The 24,722-nt window shown below is 40.0% G+C and overlaps 1 protein-coding gene and 1 pseudogene across 5 annotated transcripts in view; one reads left to right on the forward strand and one right to left on the reverse strand.

Moving 5' to 3' along the window:
* The window catches only part of LOC129834399 (amyloid-beta A4 precursor protein-binding family A member 2-like), an 82,045-nt gene extending 77,449 nt beyond the window's left edge, over nucleotides 1–4,596 (forward strand). For all 5 annotated transcript variants that reach the window (XM_055899331.1, XM_055899330.1, XM_055899329.1 and 2 more), the window contains 2 exons: nucleotides 373–513; nucleotides 793–4,596. In XM_055899331.1, coding sequence (XP_055755306.1) covers nucleotides 373–513; nucleotides 793–864 — 213 coding nt within the window. In that variant the 3' untranslated portion in view covers nucleotides 865–4,596. The remainder of the gene's footprint in view (nucleotides 1–372; nucleotides 514–792) is intronic.
* Nucleotides 4,597–4,870: 274 nt separating this feature from the next.
* Nucleotides 4,871–14,683, reverse strand: LOC129834400 (sorbitol dehydrogenase-like; annotated as a pseudogene).
* Nucleotides 14,684–24,722: the final 10,039 nt, after the last annotated feature.

A 24,722-nucleotide genomic window follows, 5' to 3' on the forward strand; every position in this document is an offset into this window, starting at 1 on the left:
CCTATAAAAAGAATAGATGGAATTACTGTTATATCTGTCGTTGCCCCGAGGCTGAAGCTAGGAGCTTTATTGCCTTGGGTTATCAGCTCGGTGTGAACTGCCATTTTCCTTGCTACTGCATACAGATTAACCTTACAATGTCATCCACAGAGCTCAAATCTCCCCCTGGCCTCTCCCTATCAGGATCACACGACCAAATCCATGAACTATCTTTGAAATTTTAGCAACACAACTGTTCCAGTAGATTTAATGGAACAACGTTGCATCATTGCTTTATTCCCCTATAGAATTACCCCTGTCTTGTTGCCAATGGAGGTGAGTGACTGCCATGAAGGATAATATTCACCTTCTGTTTGTCATCTTCACCCACAGATCTGCAGCCTGATGCGTGGGGGTATTGCTGAGCGGGGGGGTGTCCGGGTTGGCCACCGCATCATTGAGATCAATGGTCAAAGCGTGGTGGCTACAGCGCATGAGAAGATTGTCCAAGCCCTCTCAAACTCTGTGGGCGAGGTGAGGTTCACTTCAGACACACAGCTAGAGTTCATAAAGGAGCTCAGAGGACACCACAATCAATTAGAATGAGAATTCACAAAACTAGATTACTGGCCAAGGCAGGTACATCTTTGAAAGAGGAATGAGCATAATATGCATTCATCAATACAATCATTAGGCTGTACGTGTGGGCCTCTAAGCTTGATTATTTTCAATAAAGATATTGACAGATAAAATAACAAGCGATAGATGCAAGTGCCTAGCTAAATGTTCGTTTTCTGTCTTTTCCTAAACCAGATCCACATGAAGACAATGCCAGCGGCCATGTTCAGACTCTTAACAGGACAGGAGACTCCTATGTATATATAAACCAAGGACAGATCCCATTTTCCTCCACAGAGGAGCTGTAAGGAGCGGTTGTTTACAGTCCAGTTGGAGAGCTCTGGGTAGACAAGACTAGCAGACTAATGAGTGTATGAGGATGGCAAGTGAGCCAGAGTGATTACCTTTCTTACTTTTGTGTCAATGACTTATCCTTTTCTGAGCTAACATTCATCCAACTGATACTCCCGATATTTTGCTGATGTTAATACTAAAGAGGGTCATCTGGGCAGAAGGTGTTTACGTTATTTATTTGTGTTGTTTGTGATGTTTTTTTGATGCATCACAATGTATTTTTTATATTCACATCAATGTAATATTGTATAATGTAATATTGCATATTGTTTCATTTACTTTTCTTTGTTTTTAATTTTCATGTAAATACATATTTTACTAATGTGTCTGAAGTAATGGGGAAGGGTCATGGTTGCTTTGTAAATATTTATTGACTTTTCCTGCTGGTTTGATAGCAGGGAAGAGAGTCCTTGACCGCTAAAGGACGATTGAAATCCTGTTGTCAATATAGTTTAGATGGACAATGAAAGGGTATTTGGGAGTGACTTGGGTAATATAATTTAGTTTATATACAGTACCAGTCAAAAGTTTGAACACACCTACTCATTCAAGGGTTTTTCTTTATTTTTACTATTTTCTAAATTGTAGAATAACAGTGAAGACATCAAAACTATGAAATAACACATACGGAAGGAATCATGTCGTAACCAAAAAAGTGTTAAACAAATCAAAATACATTTTATATTTTATATTCTTCAAAGTAGCCACCCTCTGCCTTGATGACAGCTTTGCACACTTTTGGCATTCTCTCAACCAGCTTCACCCGGAATGCTTTTCCAACCGTCTTGAAGGAGATCCCACATATGCTGAGCACTTGTTGGCTGCTTTTCCTTCACTCTGCGGTCCAACTCATCCCAAACCATCTCAATTAGGTTGAGGTCGGTTGATTGTGGAGGGCAGGTCATCTGATACAGCACTCCATCACTCTCCTTCTTGGTCAAATAGCCCTTACACAGCCTGAAGGTGTGTTGGGTCATTGTCCTGTTGAAAAACAAATAATAGTCCCATTAAGCGCAAACCAGCTGGCATTGGCGTATCGCTGCAGAATGCTGTGGTAGCCATGCTGGTTACGCGTGCCTTGGATTCTAAATAAATCACAGACAGTGTCACTAGCAAAGCACCCCCACACCATCACACATTCTCCTCCATGCTTCACAGTGGGAGCCACACATGCGGAGATCATCCGTTCACTTACTCTGCGTCTCACAAAGACACAGTGGTTGGAACCACAAATCTCAAATTTGTACACATCAGACCACAGGACAGATTTACACCGGTCTAATGTCCATTGCTCGTGTTTCTTGTCCCAAGCAAGTCTCTTCTTATTATTGGTGTCCTTTAGTAGTAGTTTCTTTGCAGCAATTCGACCAGGAAGGCCTGATTCACAGTCTCCCCTGAACAGTTGATGTTGAGATGTGTCTGTTACTTGAACTCTGTGAAGCATTTATTTGGGCTGCATTTTCTGAGGCTGGTAACTCTAATGAACTTATCCTTTGCAGCAGAGGTAACTCTGGGTCTTCCTTTCCTATGGCTGACCTCATGAGAGCCAGTTTCATCATATCACTTGAGGGTTTTTGCTACTGCAAATTTTCTTTAAATTTTCTGTATTGACTAACCTTCATGTCTTAAAGTAATGATGGACTGTAGTTTTTCTTTGTTTATTTGAGCTGTTCTTGCCATAATATAGACTTGGTCTTTTACCAAAGAGGGCTATCTTCTGTATACCACCCCTAACTTGTCACAACACTACTGATTGGCTCAAATGCATTAAGAAGGAAAGAAATTCTGCAAATTAACTTTTAACAAGGCACACCTGTTAATTGAAATGCATTCCAGGTGACTACCTCATGAAGCTGGTTGAGATAATGCCAAGAGTCTGCAAAGCTGTCATCAAGGCAAAGGGTGGCTACTTTGAAGAATCTCAAATGTTTGTTTAACACTTTTTTGGTTACTACATGATTTCATATGTGTTATTTCATCGATTTGATGTCTAAATTATTATTCTAAACTCAGCAAAAAATGAAATGTCCCTTTTTCAGGACCCTGTCTTTCAAAGATAATTCGTAAAATTCCAAATAACTTCACAGATCTTCATTGTAAAGGGTTTAAGCACTGTTTCCTATGCTTGTTCAATAAACCATAAACAATTAATGAACATGCACCTGTGGAACGGTCGTTAAGACTCTAACAGCTTACAGACGGTAGGCAATTAAGGTCAGTTATGAAAACTTAGAACACTAAAGTGGCCTTTCTACTGACTCTGAAAAACACCAAAAGAAAGATGCTCAGGGTCCCTGCTCATCTGCGTGAACGTGCCTTAGGCATGCTGCAAGGAGGCATGAGGACTGCAGATGTGGCCAGGGCAATAAATTGGAATGTCCGTACTGTGAGACGCCTAAGACAGCGCTACAGGGAGACAGGATGGACAGCTGATCGTCCTCGCAGTGGCAGACCACGTTCTGTTCCCTACAAGACAGGAATGTCAGTGTTCTGGCATGGCCTGCGAAGAGCCCGGATCTCAATCCCATTGAGCAGGTCTGGGACCTGTTGGATCGGAGGGTGAGGGCTACGGCCATTCCCACCCAGAAATGTCCGGGAACTTGCAGGTGCCTTGGTGGAAGAGTGGAGTAACATCTCACAGCAAGAACTGGCAAATCTGGTGCAGTCCATGAGGAGGAGGTGCACTGCAGTACTTAATGCAGCTGGTGGCCACACCAGATACTGACTGTTACTTTTGATTTTGATCCCCTCATTGTTCAGGGACACATTATTCCATGTCTGTTAGTCACATGTCTATGGAACTTGTTCAGTTTATGTCTAAGTTGTTGAATCTTATGTTCATACAAATATTCACACATGTTAAGTTTGCTGAAAATAAACACAGTTGATAGTGAGAGGACGTTTCTTTTTTTGCTGAGTTTACAATGTAGAAAATAGTAAAAATAGAGAAATACCCTTGAATGAGTATGCGTGTCCAAACTTTTGACTGGTACTGTATATCAAGCCAATACTAGCAGCAGAGGTTGTAAGTTTCAAAACGCCATATCCCTTCAGATTTGAACTTTTTCATTTTACAGAAGTTCAATCTGGTCATGACAACAAGTCATGAGGTAAATGTTACTGACTAGTGTGCAGGTGTTTTTTTAACTTCCATATGTCAACACAATGTTTTGGACAGCACTGTCTCTCGCACATTTTAATAACAGTTAATTCAAAACTATAAGCAATGTATGAAACTTGAAAGGGTAGTTTCTATGTGTGCTATGTTCATCTTATGTGTTTCACCCCAGCAGAAACTCAGTTGAGTCGATTGTGAATGTATTGTGTTGTAAGAACTGTGTCCATTGCCATAAGCAGTATTAGAATGTCTGTACATAAAGATAACTTTGTCTAGGATTGTGCTCATAAGCGTCATGTTTAGCCACTGCAAATATCCCTCCTTCTGCTGTGTCGGGCTTCAGCCTTGAGAGAAAGATGAACAATGAATCCCACTGTGACTGAGGAAGCCTTACGACTGAGTAATGCTTTTAACATGCATTGTACTAAAAATTACATTTGAAAAATTTACATTTATCTGTGTGCATGCCTCATGATAGTATCAAATCATTATGTCAAGATAACAATAAAATCTCAAATAAACCCCAATTTCTGTTTTGCTGGCTCATTGGAATATATTTGTTTTACTATGAATTGTGTCATTAGGTTTTATCAGTCAACAGTTTCACATAAATCAATTATAATATAATTATAATTATAATTTATAAATATTTATTGTATGGACAGGATTTTGATTGTCTCTATTACAGTATGTGCAACACACTGGACTTGAAATACAGTGTGTGAATTAGTCTCTACCTCCTCCTGGTGGCAGCAGCTAGGTACTGACTAGAGGACTAGACAAAAAACAACAGCTAAAATATTTCAATACTTTCTGGTTTATAACAAGATTCAAAGGCTGTATTTAACAGTTTTGCGTCATCTTATAAAAATATGGTAATCAAGTAATTACAGTCAAAAGCAACTTGAAATCACATGATGAAAGAGAAAGCTCCTGTGAACACAACGTTTTGTCAAATCATATACTTAGTGTTAACTTGAAATGACACAACGACAAGGTTCCAGTTTAACAAAGTTTACTATACTATATGAACACACTACAAGGTAGCCATCACACTCGAGGCTAGGTCCAACAACGACCAAGACCTCCTGCGCATGCGCACTCTTGACTGAGTGATAGCCCCGTAATAACAGAAATATAGGGATACTTAAAACATGAACTTAACAATCTCCCCCTTTTCTTTAAAGACAAATAAAACATCAACAACATAATTAAATGTCCAAGTATTATTCAAGATCCCCCATTACAAATGGGTTGTGTGACAGTTTTTATTTGTATTACTCAAGCTGCCACTTTCCATTACTGAGAGCCTGTAGGAGCGAGAGCCTGTAGGAGCACAAGACCGGATGCTCCTTTTTTAGTCAGACAGTCAGCAAGCTTTTCCTTTGTGGTTGACCACAGAATCCTCTGGATTCTCTGTGCTTGAATAAGTTCCTTGATGCTGCTAATCTCAAAGTCTTTTCTCTGACAGATTTGGTTGACTTCACAGCATCAACTAATGAGTAGTTGACAGTGACACAAACTACAGGTAGAAAGTGCCGTTTTGTCCCACCAGTGTTAACCTAGCGAAGCATCACTGAAGACAACTAGTTTCAAAGAGTCATCTTTTCCAACATGCTGAAACTTTAAAGTCACTTTTTGTGATTTCAGTTTACGAACAACTTTGTTTGCCTCATGAATGGTTTGTACAGTGCCGTGTTTAGTGTTAGATGCCAAGTTGCAACCATCAAACCAGGTCTACTCGGTCTCGCAACCCATAAAATTTGTCCTCTTTGACCTCAATTGACCAGCTTCAATTCCACAGTGGGGAATTCCTTTGTACGGCTCTTGAAGAATCCATGTGGATAGGTTGAAGATTCTTGATATAGCTCTCCTGTTGCATCAGTATTTTTCTATCAACTGTAATAAACTCTATGCCAACATAACAAAAATGATCATGCTCCTCACCGCCAACCTAGAAAACAGCTTTGAGGTGTGGAATCACAGTTGAAGCAAAGGTCTGTGAGCCACCCCAGATAAAGTCATCAACATGACAGGCAAGTACTCCAGTCAAATTGCAGTCTTGATCAAGCCAATAGAAGACTGCAGGATCCACTTGTGACATTTTTCCACCTGTATTCAGCATTGTTGCCTTGACTTTGTTGTACCAGTAGAGTGATCCATCTGCCAGTCCATACACACACTTCTTTAGTTTCCACAGTGTTCCTTCGCTTTTAGCTTCAGGCGGAGGTCGGATGTGAATGTCCCTTGACAGCTCTGTTCCCTGCAAAAATCCAGATTTGATGTCTATGGAATTAAGTTTCCATTTTTTCTGGCAGATCACTGACATCAGCAATCTGAGTGACTCTGAGGTGCATGTCGGTGAGTCTTTTGGGAGTTGTTTAGCAGCCAGCTCCTCAAAACCTCTAGCCACTAGACGTGCTTTGGGCACTATTCCAGTTAAGGATTCTTTAAGGGTACACACCCACCTTGTTGAGACGCACTTTTGGCCAATGTCTTTGACTTCCTCAAACACTCCATTTTTCCTCCAATTACTGAGCTCATCTAGCTTAGCTGAGTCAAATGACACATCCTTTGTTTCAAGTACATCATCATTTTGAATGTCATGCTGTTCTTCTCGATTTTCCATTGGTTCAATTCTGATATTATCTACAAGTGGCAGGTCAGCTGACCCTGTTGTACCAGAAAGTGTAGCTGGTTCAGAGTACTGCAAGTTGTACCAGCTCTTGTGTTTTGCATTTCCTGCTCGTCCAATGACGGATGCTGTATGTGGAATACCACTTTCTCTGTCCGTGTATTTAACAGTTTGTCCAATTTTCAGATTGGAACAACCATGTTCTCTTAACACATGTGGCTGTTGAATGTTTTCCTCATTTGAACGCTCAACAGTATTACCTGTGGCATGTTTGAAGGTCTCTACTCCATTTCCTGTGTCAGTTTCGTTGTCCATATCATTGGATGCGACATCTGGTAGGTTTGTGTCTGTTACTGTGTCCTTTTTGTCATTTTCATTAGGAGACTGATTCTCAGCAACAGCCCCTCTATCTTGTTGATCATTTACTTTCCGCAATCTTGAGTGATGCACCCTGACAATCATGCCTCCGTGCCTCACAAATATCACCACACCATCTTGACCAATGACTACTCCCGGTCCTTTCCACTCTTGACAGTCAACTCGTTTGTAATACACTTTGTTTCCAGTTTCGTACTTCTCATCATCATTATTCCCTGAACTGCTGAGTAACTTCTGAAGTCTGTTAACTGTAGCATGTCCAAACTGTTTGTAAAGCTTTAACAATACTTTGTGTTTTTCTTTAGTGCTCATGTTCTCTGTGACTGTCAGAATCTTCATGTTCTCTGTGTCAGTCAGAATCTCATTTTTGCATGGAGTCTGTGTGATGTCTTTGTCTAAAATGTTTACACAATAGTGGCCTGAGGTAGTAAGTTCAAGAGTCACTGGTTGTTTAAACATCACTGCCTGGTCATTTTTTATGTCTAGCACAGCCCCTGCCTTCTTGAGGGAAGCTTTGCTTAATAGTAAGGGGATATCTGTAGGGACCACCTCTGTTTCAATCTGACACTTAGTCTGACCAATTTTTGCTGGTATCTTAACTCTCTTGGTAGAATGAACAATTCTCCCATCTCCAAATTTGAAAGCTCTGTTGCTTGGTGTGTCAATCATATTTTGTACTTCTTTCATATTTAGTTCACTGACATAGCTATCAAGCCATTTTGCACCACACACTGTCCGTGTACATGCAGTATCAATCACAGCAGATCCTAAGGATTCAACTATAAAAATCTCAGTATCAAAAGCAGATTCATTTGAAAACAGTGTAATGTTACACTGCTCTATCTCTGTGTTTACATTTTCCTCTGTTAGTTTAACTTGTTCATTTTTATGAGGACAGTCTTTAACCCAATGGTAAGTGCATTGACAAATTGCACATTTCGATCTCCTTCCAAATTTGTCCAGTGGATTTGTGCCTGGAAATGGCGCCCTCTTCTGGTTGTCTTGAGAACGTGACTTGTTGGCGCCTTTTCTGTGCTGCTCGGTGTAATATGCTGCGTCACTCACTTGCATTCCATCTGTTATTGGCGCGACAGACGTCTTCTCACCAAATATTATTTTTAGTGCCGACTTCATAGATGCAAAAGTCAGCACAGTACAAGCAGTCAAAGCCAACTGTTTCTCCCTACCATCTAGACAAGCAGTGTCTAGCAACTTGAACGCTAGCACTGCATCTGGGAGAACCATGTCATACTTGCGCATCCTATTGTACCTCTGTTCGAAATCAATGATGTAGTCTGCCATTGCAACCGAAATATCTCTCGTAACACTGTCAAAGTTTGAATATGCCTCGTAGGCACGGTCTTTCTCTTCTTTGAGAAATACAGAATCCAGTGCTGTGATCAAAGTTCCCATACCGTCATCCTTGTTCAAATCCTCAACGGATATTTCCAGTGCTGTATCTCTCGCTCTTCCCTCCAGCGATAATACCACCGCAGGTGCTTGCTTTTTCGCCTCCAGATTAGTAACGCGTATCCAGATTCCCAGTTCATTTTTCCAACTTTCGTACGACCTCTTCTCGTCGAAGCGAGGTGGCACGTTGTAGTTAGAAGCCATCTTCTGCTACCAATGTTAACTTGAAATGACACAACGACAAGGTTCCAGTTTAACAAAGTTTACTATACTATATGAACACACTACAAGGTAGCCATCACACTCGAGGCTAGGTCCAACAACGACCAAGACCTCCTGCGCATGCGCACTCTTGACTGAGTGATAGCCCCGTAATAACAGAAATATAGGGATACTTAAAACATGAACTTAACACTTAGTTTCATAGCGTCTCCAAATATCACATTTCAAGAGTGAAAATTTCTGTTTGGGCAACAGGTAACCTGATTAAGATGTATGCCTGAACATAATCAGACATTGAAATACAAACATTGAAAGTGTACAATAACATGGGACAACATAGACAAATAAGAGAATAATCAACTGTTAGATCTAGAACGCTGTGGTTGTCTATACTGACTCTCTTATTGGTCCTGGTGTTCCCAGTCCTCTCAGGGGTTCTGGTCAGTCTTGTCACACTTGAGCATGATCTTGACCCCTTGTCCTTGGCGTGTGGTCTCGAAGGCCTGCACAGCCTGCTCTAGGGGGAACCGGTGGGTCACCAGGGGCGCCACATTCACCTTCTTAGAGGCCAGCATCGCTATAGCTATTGGCCAGCTAGAATAAGAAGACAAAAACACATTAACAGTTGAGTTATAAGACAACCGATAAACACAACTTGCCGTAATTGTTGGAACATTAGGGACCATATTCCTGAAGACCTCTCATTGTTGGGAAGTAAGTAAGTAAGCATTTCACTGTTAGTCTGGGGCGGCGTGTAGCCTAGTGGTTAGATCATTGGGCCAGTAACCGAAAGGTTGCTAGATCGAATCCCCAAGCTGACAAGGTACACATCTGTCGTTCTGCCCCTGAACAAGGCAGTTAACCCACTGTTCCTAGACCGTCATTGACTTGCCTAGTTAAATAAAAGTCTACACCTGTTGGTTATGAAACAAGTAAAATTTGATTTGAAGATCTACGTCCTGAGCTGGCTTCAGGGCTCTGTTGTGTGAGATGAATGGCAGTGTAAAAGACAACAACTTATTTTCTGTACCTGGTTAACGTGAGAGGAGGAGGTTCACTTACGTGTTGCAGTAGCGGAAGACCCCTCTGATGTCCACCTCTCTGAGAGCAGCATTAAGCAGTGGGACAGTGGTCATCGCTGCACCCAACCCCACTAGAACCACCACTCCACCAGGACGTGTAGCCTAGCAGCAAGCATATATATATATATATATATATATATATATATATATATATATATATATATATAATATATTATATATATTATATATATATTATATATATATATATATATATATTTATATTTATATATATATATATAAATATATATAAATATATATATATATAATATATATATATATAATATATATATATAATATATATATAAATATATATATATAAATATATATAAATATATATATATATATAAATAAATATATATATATATAAATATACATATATACATATATACATATATATACACACACACACACACACACACACACACACACACACACACACACACACACACACACACACACACACACACACACACACAGTACCAGTCAAAAGTTTGGACACACCTACCCATTCAAGGTTTTTCTTTATTTTTTTACATTGTAGAATCCTAGTGAAGACATCAAAACTATGAAATAACACATATGGAATCATGTAGATAGCAAAAAAGTGTTAAAAAAATAAAAATATAATTTATATTTGAGATTCTTCAAAGTAGCAAGCCTTTGCCTTGACAGTTTTACTCTCTTGGCATTCTCTCTACCAGCTTCATGAGATAGTCAGCTGGAATGCATTTCAATTAACAGGTGTTCTTTATTAAAAGTTAATTTGTGGAATTTCTTTCCTTCTCAATGCGTTTCTCACCCCTCCCCCATATGCAATGTCTTGAAATATGCAGACAGACAAATTAAGAGTATGTTTACATTCTAATACTTCTGACAGCCAACTGTCTCAGCCCATTACCTTTGGACTTTTTAGCATTCCCAGAAAGCATAAATCATTATTATTTTTACACTTAAGACATGACTCTGTTGCTGTGCTGTAGAATTTGTGAATTTTGTCTCTTGTATAATAAATTCTATGCATTAGTTCATACTGGATTAAGCGTACATTTTCGTTAACTCTAATTTCTTTAGTTATGCTCCAACATTCCCTCCATCTTGTACCAACATCAGTTCTTTGTCTTGGTTGCATTAGTTAGTTTTTCTTTGAGAAAACTGCAACATTTCACAGTACAGCATTTCAATCGGCTCTAATATCACTCTTGTGGCTGTACTTACATAAATGGCAGTCTGGACACTGCTCTCCACACCGGTGCATTCAATGGTGATATGAGGCTGTGCTCCCAGCAGTCCTTCAACTCTCTTAGCCAGCTCCTCAGGCCCATCCTCTCTCTTCACAGTCAGAGGGAAGTCTGCTCCCAGCTCCTTGGCCATGACCAGGCGATCTGCTGACAGGTCTGAAACAGGAAGGACAAAAATAGTACTGTGGCAGTCCCTACTATACTGGGCCAGCACACAGTATTACTCATGTACCCAGATGAAAACCTTTTCAATTCAAAGCCCTTTCAAAAGAAGGAAGTCCCTGGTAGACAATTTAGATTTGAGAGAAACAAAACGGATCCCATAAAGAGTGTATTATTACACCCTGTGCCTTACCAGTTATGACCACCTGTGAGGCACCCATAGCCTTGGCCACCAGCAGACAGACCAGCCCAATTGGTCCTGTGATAGGGAAAAGAGAAATGCTTAGTTTGAATGTTAATTGGAAGTTTGGACACTGCTCTCCAAGCCGATGCACTCGATGGGGATATGAGGCTGTGCTAGTAACCTTACAGGATATTTTTCAACTTAGCTGGTCATTGTGAAACTGTGTGCATGAGGGCTAGAAGTGATGACATGAGGGGTTGGTATAGGAAATAGTATGTAAGCCTTGTCTGAGCCAGAAGGGCCCATTGGGCAGGAGCCTATCGCCTGATTCAGTAGCTTGAGGCACCTTGATGTAAAAGTACACTCCCTGGACAGGGCACTAGTCTATCGCCAGGTCTATATAAAAATACAGGGAAATACATCTATCATTAACTAAAAAGCAAGAGCTGATCTTTATTTACATGTGTTAATTGTTTATAAAGCACGCTCGCTTAGCAGCAGAGTGGATTTGTTAAATATCAAGTCTGTTACTACAGGTGTTTAAGTTGACTGGGTTTCCCCACTGTTATTATGCTGTGTCAACATGATTCTCACTTTTGTAACTAAACCACATTCTTTAATTTCCAAACATGCATGGGCATGTTAGTGGAGTGTAATAACCGCTATACTTCTTATTGGCTGTATGTTCTGCAAAGTTACATTGATTTTTATTTCATTTCATCATGTCTTGTAGTAGTTGAATGACTGGACATAAAACCTGAATAGCTGCAACTGCAAAATTGTGTCACACTTCATGGGTCCAAGCTGCAGTAACAGTAAATAACAGTAACAATTATTGACAGCTGACCTTTACCTACCTGCCCCACAGATCAGTACACTGCTGCCCAGGGTCACTCCAGCTCTGCGGCAGGCATGAATAGCCACAGACAGGGGCTCAATCAGAGCCCCCTCCTCATATGTCACATTGTCAGGCAGCCTGTTCATACACAGAAACAGAGAGAACTTAAGCAATGTAGGTTTGTCATGTTACCCCCAATGTTCTACAATGGCAGTATGTTGACAGTTATCTGTCATTGTAGATAAAGTAGAAACAATGAACTCACTTGTAACAGAAGTTGGCGCTGTGTTTGTAAAATCTGCACAAATTCCCATCATCAGGGGGTGTGGCACAGAAGAAGATGGTGGGGGAAAGATTGTAGTTTCCTGATTTGAAGAATTCATCTCTCGCGAGGGACACCTGGCTCTACAGCGACTCTATCCCCTAATTATCCAACACATATGAATAATTGACAGACAATCCAAAGTTGCATTATCTTTTCAGTTTTTATAACTGGTGAACTTTAACCTGCATTAAAAGCAAAACAACATTGAATCAAATGAGTACTTCCTTCTCACATGCTTGCAGTTCTTACCTTCTTTGAGGTTCTTCACTGCTGAGCCCACCTTCACCACCCGACCAGAGGCCTCATGCCCTAGCACCATGGGCTTTTTTACATTTTTACATTTACATTTTACATTTAAGTCATTTAGCAGACGCTCTTATCCAGAGCGACTTACAAGTACATACATTCATTTTTTTTTTTTTGTACTGGCCCCCCGTGGGAATCGAACCCACAACCCTGGCGTTGCAAGCGCCATGCTCTACCAACTGAGCCACACCCTTTACTATGTTGACGAAGCAGTCTCACCATGTCATGTAGTACACACTTATTTGTTCTGGGCTAACTGGCTAAAATTCATACTCGCCTAGCTTCCAATCATGGGCAACGTTAGCTAGTTACAGACAGCAACAATGTCATACTCGTTTGGACCAGACAGCATCAAATAACCTACGCATAGAGAGGCGGTGTTCAGCGCGCTCGATGCTTTCTCCTGTAATACAGTCAACTTCTGGGGAATTGAAGAAACAATTTGAAACAGACTAAATTGTGTTTTTTGGATTTTATTTCTTGTGTAGCCTGGCTTCCACGAATACACGCAACTGCATACAGCATTTAATTAGCATGCAAAATGACAGTATTGTGCATGTTAGTACCAGATTTGTTTTCCAATCCCATTTTAAGACTGGTCTTAAAGTCAGGGCCACGTTCAGGTGCCAAACGTCTAACAAAGCAGATAGAAATGCCATGAATAAAGCAGACAGGATTCCTTACTATACTTGTCAGTGTAATGTTTGTTCTACATGGCATATTTCCATCGCATCATTCAAAGACGCTGCATCCTGCTGAACACGCCCCAGGTCCAGTTCAGCAGCACATCTAATTCAGCCTTCAAGATCTCTCCTGGTAGCGACCTCCCAAGGAGCAGTTTGCCATTTCAGGGCAAGCCACCCTGTGCTGAATCTAGAAAGCATCGGTCACCTATGCGTCCATTTTGCCAGAAGTGCACATCCGACCCACAGATCCCAACTGAATGCATCTGAAGCAACACCTCTGAATAAAGGAAAGACAAGCAATTGCGCCACAGGTTACACAAACTGTACACAATTAAAAATCAAATGCAGAAATATACTGTACAAGCTGTCTGGATACTACATTGTTTCTTATACCATTTGGACCTGGTTCAGGGATAGGTCGTTCTTCCTGTAAGAAATCAATCGTCACAATTAGTCTGACCATACGGAATCAATCGCAATTATTTCTCCTTTAGCGTCCCGCAACCAGCCATTTAAATGACCATTTCTATTAAAACATTTGACTTTTAATGTTTGATTACATTTATGTTAAAAAGTAAGTCAAAATTGTTCACATTATTTTGGGTAATTTAAATGGCTAGCTCCGGGACGAAGCTATGCCATGAGCAGATGAGCTAACTAACGTTGGTTAGCAACTTTGTGATATTGACCGAAAGCTGCAGTTATCATTAAATCTCGATCTGCTTATATCATCATGACAAAGTTTAGAGACTACTTTATTACCAGTCTGAGGTCGCCCTGGGAATGCAACACCACGGATAGGTTTTCTTTTTCCATGTTGTATTTACTCAAAGACAACTACAGTGTGAATAAAATCAAAAACCTTGTAAAACGCTTGTTAGCTCTGTGCAGGGCTCAAAGTTCACCTTCCAGATGCTTGGTGGGCAGTCGACAAAACAAAACATGTGATTGGAGTATCGTTAGAGAGAATATTCCATTATAGCAAAGAGAGGGTCAAATTGAGCTATTCTTAAAATTATACGAAAAATGTATTGCTATTTGTATTAATCTAATGTTAGTTATTTTAATGATTTATACGTTAATGGTGTAAGGCTATGAAATGAATGCTACAATTTTTATGTTGTTCCTGTCTCACCTGCTGCGTCGCATTTGAGCTAACCCGTTGTGGTATATATATACACATATATATATGTAGTGTGGTATATATATATATATATATATATATATATATATATATATATATATATATATATATATATATATACACCACACTACATATATATATGTGTATATATATACCACAACGGGTTAGCTAAAATGCGACGCAGCAGGTGAGACAGGAACAACATAAAAATTGTAGCATTCATTCAAATATATATATATATATATATATATTTACAGTAACATGCAAAACATAAACATAACAGCCAGCGGGATCCACAAAGAAATTAGAAAATAAATAAATAAATAAAACTAATCCACATTATATTAATTCAAATACAGACATGTAGCGAATACATTGTTTTTTACATTTAGTTTTGTATACGTTTTAATGACTAAATAGTTTTCCAAATCAGATAAAATTAAGGAAAGGGTATTTTTCTTCATAAATTTTGATTTGTGTATGAAAAATGTTCCTAATACAATAAAGAGATTTATGACATACTCGCGTTCAATTGTGGAATCAGTGTAGTAAAATAATATGTCAAACATAGACATTTCAATGGTTGTATGCAATTTGAGGCCAAGATATGGTTTTACATCAGTCCAGAACACTTCACTATATAAACAATGACAGAATAAGTGTTCAATAGATTCAGTTTCTAGTTCACAAAAACTGCATTCACTGGTAACATCAGGTATATATTTAGAAATCAAGCTATTACACAGATAGAATCTATGGATAATCTTAAAGGAGATCTCCTTTACTTTATTGGTCACCATAAATGTGTGGAGTGAGCCAAGCACAGCTCCAGTTTACATCAAACGATGAAGGCCAACAAAATATCGCAGACGAAATAGACTTCCTGTCGAAAATATCCCTTAATAAATGATTGTTGAATTTCATATCTAGTAGACCTATGCCATTAACCTGGATATCGCTTACAATCGGAGATATTCCAAAATATGCATTGTTCTGAAGTAACGTTTTTATCCCACTAGGTATAGCTTTAATAACAGTGTCATATTCCTTGCTTGAAACCTCAAAGTTGTATCTTTCCATAAATTCTCTCCGCGTAAATAGATTCCCACTAATATTAACTAATTGGCTGACAAGGACAATGTTTTTCGAGAACCATTTATGGTAAAATAACATCTTGTTTCTATGTAATATCGACCCATTGTTCCATATAAAACATTTATGAGGTGAAAAGTTGTGGTTATACAACAAAGCCCAGGACATTAAAGCCTGCTTGTGAAAAGCTGCCAGTTTCACAGGAAGGTTACCCACAATATATGGACATTGTAGTAAAAAAATTAAGCCATTCGAACTTCTGAAAAACAAAATGAGGTATAATATTCCAGAAACTATGAGGATTTTTTATGTACCTTTTAACCCAGTTGACCTTTGATATCTGATTGAAGAGAGTGAAGTCTAATACATTTAGACCGCCGTCACAAACCCTGTTGGTGATAACATCTCTTTTTTATCTTATGTGGCTTGTTTTTCCAAATTAAGTTGTACAATAGCCTAAGGTACAGCAAGTGGATTTGGGAATGTCAATAGATGAAAAAAAGATAGGATGCACGAGATAGCCCCTCAGCTTTGAATAAAAGCACCCTTCCTTGAAGACTTAAATCCCTAACTAACCCATGAGGATATTTTTTGTTGTTGACAGATTCAGTTACAGGGTTCAAATTAAGATCATTCACAGCCTTAAGATTTTGGGTGATTTTTACACCGAGGTAGGTTACAGTATCATTTTCAGAGATGTTACAATCTGCTGGATTGACAGCTCCTTGAAGAAAAAACATCTCATATTTGGAAAGATTTAATACCAAACCTGAGATTTTGGGGAACTGCTTCACGATATCCAATGCTAATCTATCTTGTGACACATTTTTCAAAAGTGTGGTGTCATCCGCCAGTTGGAATATCTTGATCTCTCGGGCCTGGAATGTAATGCCTTCAAATGGACTTTTATGAACTAATGAGCATAAAATTTGAGATACTAACAAAAATAAAAAAGGTGAAATTGGGCAACCTTGTCGTATTCCTTTGTAAATGTTTAACCATGAGGATGTCCCATGACAGAGTTTGATACAGCTATTGCCACCATTATACAGAGTTCTAATAGCATCAACAACAAAAAAGACCAAACTTCAAATGCTTAAGACAATCAAAGATAAAATTGTGACTTACTGTATCAAATGCTTTCTGAAAATCCCAAAATAGGATAACAGGGAAGTCATCCAATAGACCACAATACCAACCAAGTCTAACACCAGCCTCAGATTATTAGGTATATGCCACCCTTTCATAAATCCTGATTGACATTCATCAATCAGATCATTCAAGCAAGACTTTAACCTTTTTGCAAAGATTAAGGCTATAATTTTGTAGTCGTTATTTAGGAGTGTGATTGGACGCCAATTATCAATATTTAAGAGATCCTTGTGTGGTTTAGGTATAAGAGTAATAACCCCTTGCTTCAGAGAGGCAGGTAGTTCTCCCTCCTTTATAGCCTCCTTAAAGTTTTAAAGTAAAAATGGTGCTATTTCTTCAGAGAAGGTTTTGTAAAAATTCAGAGGTTATTTTTTAACTAAGCAACCCCATACTGGATGTCCATAATGGATCAATCTTGACAACAAGACCGATTGAATTCTTCACTAACTGAATTAACATTCTCTATAGAATCAAGGAGATCCTTTTTTTAGCTTTCTCATTAAGATCAAGATGCTCAATCTCTGTGATATCCGCAATTGTCTTAGAGAGCTCAGCTACCTCACACATCCTTCTTAAAGCAAGCCGTTTTCCATAAGTAATATAAGCTGAGAGGATTTTAAATTTCAGCAGTTCCCAATATTTCCCAAATTCTGCATTAGATGTAGCTAAAATCCAGTAAACAGAAATTAGATTCCTAATCACATTTTTAAAATCATCATGCAATAACAATTAGTTATTTAATTTCCAATAACCACCAGAGTATTTCTTACCATCATTACTGCACATTCTTACAGTCAACCATATGACTTAATGATCCGTCAGGACTGCAGGCAGTATTTTTACCTCTACAGTGTTGGGCTCAAGACTAGAGGTTATCACCCACCAATCAATTCTTGATTGTAGAGAACGAAAAAAGTGTTTCTCTTCAACAGGTTTCGTATCCCCCTGGCATTGATTGACATAAACTTCAAGTCCAAATCTACAGAATAGAAAGAAAGATTCTATGCAATCTCAACTCTACCCTCTCTATAAAAAGTTGCTTCATATATGTATTAACAGAAGTCATAACTTGTAAACATTAACACCATAATTCAAAACTAGAATGCTCAGTTTGCAGTGAGGAAGGAACTACCTTGTAAACATACCGACAGAACAAATCACCCCGGTCGTATTTATTTTCCGTCAGTGAAAAAGGCTCTGATTCCCCTGTAGTATCCACCCTTTCCTTGATTTCGGGCCTGTTGTACAACAGGCCACAATTTTGCCTTTGCTGCCTTGTCTGCTGTGGTCAGGTCCTCACCTAATCTAAATTTTCTCTCTTTCAGAAAGGTGCTTTCCTTTGCTTTCTTCCAAACTGCATCTCTCGCTGTGTGAAAAGCAAACTGGATGATGATCGTAGGGCTGACGAAGGCATCTTGCTTCTTCCCAATACGATGAGCGACATCCACAGCCATATCAATTTATCCATCGGGGAAGTCCGGTGCCACACGGTTACAGATGTCTCTTACTAAGCGCTTCACATTCTCATCCTGGTCCTCGGGGACACCGTAAAGCCGTAGCCCCCAAATTCCCCGCTCTGCTTCTGATAAGCACTCTCACTCTTGCATGGATGATGGTCTTCTCCTGTGCAGTGCATTTCTCAGAAGTAGCAGTGTTTGCAAGTTTAAGCTCTTCGATATTCTTGTATGCATGATTCAGAGAAGTCTCGAGGTCAACGATTTTTGATGTGTTTTCGCGTATCATTTTCTCCAGACCATCGGCTCTTTCGTTTATCTTTGCAGAGACAGCATCGATTATGTTGACCTGTAGTTCGCGCAAAGACAATTCTTTCTGTGTCTGACTGGATTTTCAGAATCAACCGAATGTCCAGATTCCTCCATTTCTTCTCCTGAGGAGTCAGGTGGCGATTTTTCTCCAATGTATGAGTGCTCAGCTAGCAACTGCCTTCTCCTCCCTTTGCTCTTTCGCACATTTTTTACTTCCATTTCTCAAAGTTTCAGATCAAATTAGTGGTCAACTAAGCGTTGTTCTCTACTGTGTTTACTATAAGCCAAGTTCTGTTACATTTAAGTAAGTTTGAGAGGGATAAAAGTTGCTTGGAGCAAGCTAAAATCTCGTCTGCACTCGCCGCCATCTTCAGCCTGATGGGGGGGGACATTATGGAGACAAATATTAAACACGTCGGAATCAGTGGTCTGAATAAGTGGCGAAAAACACACACAAAGCCCCCGTCCTTGTCTGGGGCTAAGACCTGAGGTTTGAAACATTTCTGAATCGGACGCAACTAGCTGATAGCTGAGGACGCGGCGAGGTGGTAAAAATGGATTCCCTAGAGAAAGCAAGAATAAGACGGTTGCCAGGAGTAGTGCAGTTTTATCAGGATACTTGGAAAACGGAGGAGGAATGGAGGGAAAAAGAGAGGGAGAGGAGGTCGAAGAGACAGGGAAGAAGAGGGTGAGCTTGAGTCGGATAAAAATTGTGGGGAAAAGGGTGACGGTTTGGAAGTGTAAGCAGTGGGAGCTGAAGACAGGGGGAGAAATGGAAGTAAATGAGGGTGAAGTATCAGAGGTGGTAAGTGTGGTGAAGTTATCGGAGACCGAGTTATGCACCGAGGGTTATTGTGAATTTTTCAGTACATATGTGGCAATTATTTATTTCAGAAGGAGCCAGCAAAACTAGTGCACTAGTTTTGTGCTCTGGGTCATTAGACACCATTAGACCTGGTTTCAGCTCTTGGGTTTTTCCCAGAACGGGTGTCCCTTTCAGAGGAGTCAGCAGGAGGACATGTATTGGTTATTCCTGTAAAGTGCCACGGTCTGTTGCTATGGACCTACATGCATGAAACTATTTCTGTGACTCTACAGGTTGCATGTCCTAATATGAAGGCAAATACATGAACAATATAGTGACTTCGTAATAAATGTCGAGACGATATTAGCGAGTGGCCGGTGAGACCGTTAAAAATTGCATACTGCAAAGTGGATGAATATTCAGTCTATAGAAATTGGAACATTTGAAATTAGTCCTGGATCTATAGGGAGTAATATAAGAACATGATAAAGTGGTTTAGCACAAAAATGAAAATAGGAAGTAAAGAATAAATACGTATATCACAGAAAGCTAAAGGAATAAATACAAAATAAACCCAGAAACAAGAATATCCATAGCGTTAGAATAAATAAGGAAAATTGCTTAAAAGAGCAGCAATTATAAAAATGCAAACGGTCTATAGACTAATATTAAAGAAAATACTAGTACTTCGTAGATCTAACACAGAAAAAGGAATAAAACTGAGACTGACGGTAGGAAGACCAAAACGATGCAGGCCGCAATAATGAGTAAAAGGGCAGTAGACATTCTGAGCGTTAGACATCCCCTATGCAAAAAAGAACGAAAAGAAATGTCTAAGAAATGGAAAAAAAGCACCAGGAAAATGGGTACTAAATGGCCGAAAGAGGGAACATTTGATGTCTCAGTGTGTGAGGAAATGGAAACTCTAATAAAAAACCATAAAGCAAAGGACACAGGAAAGAAAAGGAAAAATAAAAGAGCTAGAGAAAGCAAGGTGATGAAAATGTTCAAAGTAAAAGGAGAGGGATTGTTAAAAAGTATAATGACAACTAGAAGAATGTTAGAGAAAGACAATAAAAAGTCAGACAGGAAGAAGGTGGAATGGTTTACAGAACCTCCACCATACGCCAATGGACAATTCCTGCTGGTGTCTGGAATAGTGGAAATAAAAGGGGCAGTGGAATTAGAAGATGGGGGGGTTGTTTCCTCTACATTTCCTTTAGAGAGAAGAAAGGACTTGGAAAGGATAGGGGAGATTGAGCAAGGTGCAGGAAGGAACCCAGAAAATTTGAATTGTTATGAAGGATTAAGTAAGGCCTTAGCTAAAATGAAGGTTCAAAAGGATGTAGATGAAGATTCACTGGATAAAGACATCGTAACTGAAATAGAAGCAAGAAGCAGGAGGGTGGATGGAGAAATAAGAAAGATAGAAAAACGCTGAAGTGAACAGAGGGAGAGAGCAAATGAAAAGAAACGGAGAGAACAGGCATGTAGGATACAAGAGCGGGAAAGTGAAGAAGATATAGCCAGTTTTAAGAACATGGTCCATGATGATGAAAGAGAGAAAAGATGGAAGAGGAAGATGAAAGAACCTGAAATATATGGTACACAATACCAGATTTTGATTACAGGGACCCAAGGGCATTACGTTCCATGGGGGTCACAGGACCTGGAATGGTTGGTTACCCGTCTACCTGACCTCCATGACGGCACTGGAAAATGGATCAGAACGTTTGAAGAGCAAATCATGGGGAAACTACTGGCTGTGGGGGAACTGATGGCACTGTTGGCGAGAGTAGCAGGAGTGGCAAAAATGGAGGATGTACTGGATGTGGCCTGAGAACGGCAATAGGGGATCCAATGAGGGATGGAGTGGACTTTAATACATGCCGTCCAGGAGTCTGGAGAGCCCTAAGAGATGAGTACCCTGCACGGATGGACACAAAGTCACTAAAAGGAGAGCTACTGGGGGTCACAGAGAATCCGGCTGTGTATTTACACGGACAGCTAAAACAATGGAGGCAGGAAACAGAACGGGATCCAGAGGGAGACCCACTGATGACAACTTTGTTCCGAAACTCAGTGATATAAGCAAGGCCCCTGCCAGTGAGAAGCAAGCTGGAGGATGTAGTGGGACTGACTTCAAAATCACACAAAGAATTCTGTGACCGTGTCATCCATGCAGTGGGAAAACACAGAAAGGATGAACAGAAACTCACAGAACAAGAAAAAAAACATTCAGAGAAAAATAACTCAGCTTCAGCTGGAAGAATTGACCTCCAAAGGAAAAAAGAAAATCCAGGCTCCAGTGACAACACCTGTGCCGGAAGTAAGGACTATGGCTGCAGTCTCCCCAGGAGGGCCGCAACTGCCTCCCGTCCAGCAGGCCCAAGTGCAACCCACACCACCAGTAGTAAATGTGTATGCACAACAACCCCAACAATGTAATAATGACAATGGGCAACATAGACATCCACAGAACAATCAGAGAAAAGGATTTAGGAGCCCACAGGGGCCACCTGGGACCTGTTGGGGATGTCACCAGCTAAAACACTTCAAAATAAACTGCCCTACAAATCCTTGGAAGATACAAGGAAACAGGAACCAAAATGAACCACAAAGAAATGGGTAACAAAATAATTGGAACCAAGAAGGAGGCTGGCAAAATAATCAGAGACAACCACAGGGCCCTGTGAACCCATGGGCGGGGCCTAATCAGTGATACTAGGGGTGCCCAGAGAATCCTACAGGGGAGGGTCAGTTTCCAATTCTGGAGCCACTTACACATGTATAAATCCAAATTATGCCTCTCATTTCCCCATGTCTCATTTCCCCATGTCTGGCAAATATGCCCATGTCTGGCAAATATGCCAAAACTATAGGATTCTCGGGACAACAGCAGCTAATTCCAATGACAGCTCCTGTACATCTGACGGCTGATGGTAGATCAGCAACACTCCCTATACTGACGTAGACGGCGGACGTAAAGGTAATGGCGGACTGAACGAAGTTATGTAGAGCACCTCAAGATAAAACATAATATTCGAAATATCTGCTAAATTAGACTAAAATATTAGCACTAAATAATCTGGTGGGTGATAACCTTCAATCTGGATAATAACACAAAACAAATCCTAAGACTAGAGACATTTATCGACAAATATTACGAAAACAAGCAACACCCAAACATGACGGAGAATAAGACAGGGAAACCGAATCAAAAACGAAAACGTGACTCCTCAACCGACACAGATGATCTAATATTCTCAACACCAGCAATGGTAAAGGTCGAAACCGATCTGTTAAAATCAATAAATGACAAACTGGGTATACTTGAATTAGTTAGTAAAGATATAAAAGACTTGAAGGCAAGCCTAGAGATGAGTGATGAAAAAGCTGCGACATTGGAGAAGGAAACACACGCGCTAAAAGGGACGGTCAATAAGATTGAAACCGAAATGAATGAATTTAAAAAGGAGAACAACGTTCTGAAAGAATGCTTACTGGACATACAAACTAGATCCATTAAAGAGAATTTGGTACTTACAGGTATCCAAGAGAAAGAAGGAGAGGTTCCTGAATCTGTAGTTAGAGAGTTCCTTTTTGCAGCGCTTCAGATTCCACGCGAAGTTATCGATAAGATCCAACTTGAACTTGTACACCGCCTCTGACAGAGAGGGCAGAGGTACGAACGCACAATCATTGCCAAATTTGCTTCATTTAAAGATAAAATAATGGTTAAAAGCCTGGGTAAAAGACTTGCTGGGACCAAAATTGGCATGAATGATCAGTTTCCGAAAGAAATTGCAGAACGGCGCAAAGTTCTGTATCCAATTTTCAAAGAAAATAGATTAAAAGCGAAACGAGTAGCTCTCGTCGTGGATAAACTATATATTGATAACCAGTTGTTCAGAGACACAAAGATTACTCCATGGTTATTTTAAAAATTACAAAGTTCTCTTAGATGAGGAAAATAAACACAATTCAAGCCCGGTTACTGATTGTAACAATACAATACAAAATATAGCTTTTCTATAAATCTTCACATATAACTAATTGAACACAAGCACTATTTCTACATAGTGAAGATAAAAACTAAGTAAACAGAAGGCACAGTATGTGTGGATGGTGTGGTGTGTGTTTATTTTTATTTGTTATGTTTGGAAAGTTGAGTGAGTGAGTAATGAAATAGTTGCATATCCCAGAGCCAGTGTATTGCTGTGGGCCGGGTATGAGAGGGCTTTCAATGTTGTTCAAATGATGGATATACTTTTATAATGAATTATACGTCTTATTTATTTATTGTCCTATCATGGGGAACTACATTTTTAAAATAAATTATATCTAATTATTTATTATCCTATTTTAATGGTACGGTCCATGGCCCTATACCCTAGACACCCACATGAATGGCCCAGATACTAAGGAGAAGTCCCTAACTGTTTTATGTGCATGTTGTAAACGGTCTGTATGCAGCCAAAATGAGGACAGGGACCATGAGCAGCACTGCCCCCTCAAGATTCTGAGCCTGCTTGGCAGGGTTGGTCTTGCAAAGCCAAAGCCCCTTAAAGGGAGAGCATAATAAACAAGGAAATTCTCAAAGCTGCTAATGAGAACCTTGACGACCTTGTACCTAGCCGGTGGGGATTCCGGTGGGGTGCCCCCACCCAGGCAGTGGCAGTGCTGGCAACACTAGCTGCAGTAACCCATGGGGAGGGGGTCACACTCGGACATTCAGAGAGGGGGTATATTATTGTGGCCCTGGTGGCACGAAACCAATCGGACTGCATGGAGATGCTTGGGAACATGGTCAAAATGGATGACCGTATTGTGGGTGTTTCAGGAAGAAGGTGTACATTTGACCTCCATCATCTAGGATGTGACAATGGTAAATAAATCTCTACATTTATGCTCATTTTTTGCGCGGTCTTGCAGGCCTTCTCATGCAGCTGCAAGTACATTTGTAAATCATGACCCATCTTGAGTTGGGCTCTGGGATGGTGCAATTGTTGAGAGGGTGAGCTTATGGTTGTGTGGGGGTAAGGGCTGAATGTGTGTGGGTGTATGTGTGTATCCCACAACTGTTGCGAAGGAAGAAGTAAAAGATGTTAGGGACTATAGAGGATGATTCACAGCAATATGTAATAAAAATCGAGGTGAGGGCGATGGAAATGCATTTGGCAATGGATCTGCTTCGGTTCGGTGGATGGTGCTGTGTGCACTTTTCG

The sequence above is a fragment of the Salvelinus fontinalis genome, chromosome 35 (assembly GCF_029448725.1).
Source record: "Salvelinus fontinalis isolate EN_2023a chromosome 35, ASM2944872v1, whole genome shotgun sequence".
NCBI classification, from domain to species: Eukaryota; Metazoa; Chordata; class Actinopteri; order Salmoniformes; family Salmonidae; genus Salvelinus; species Salvelinus fontinalis.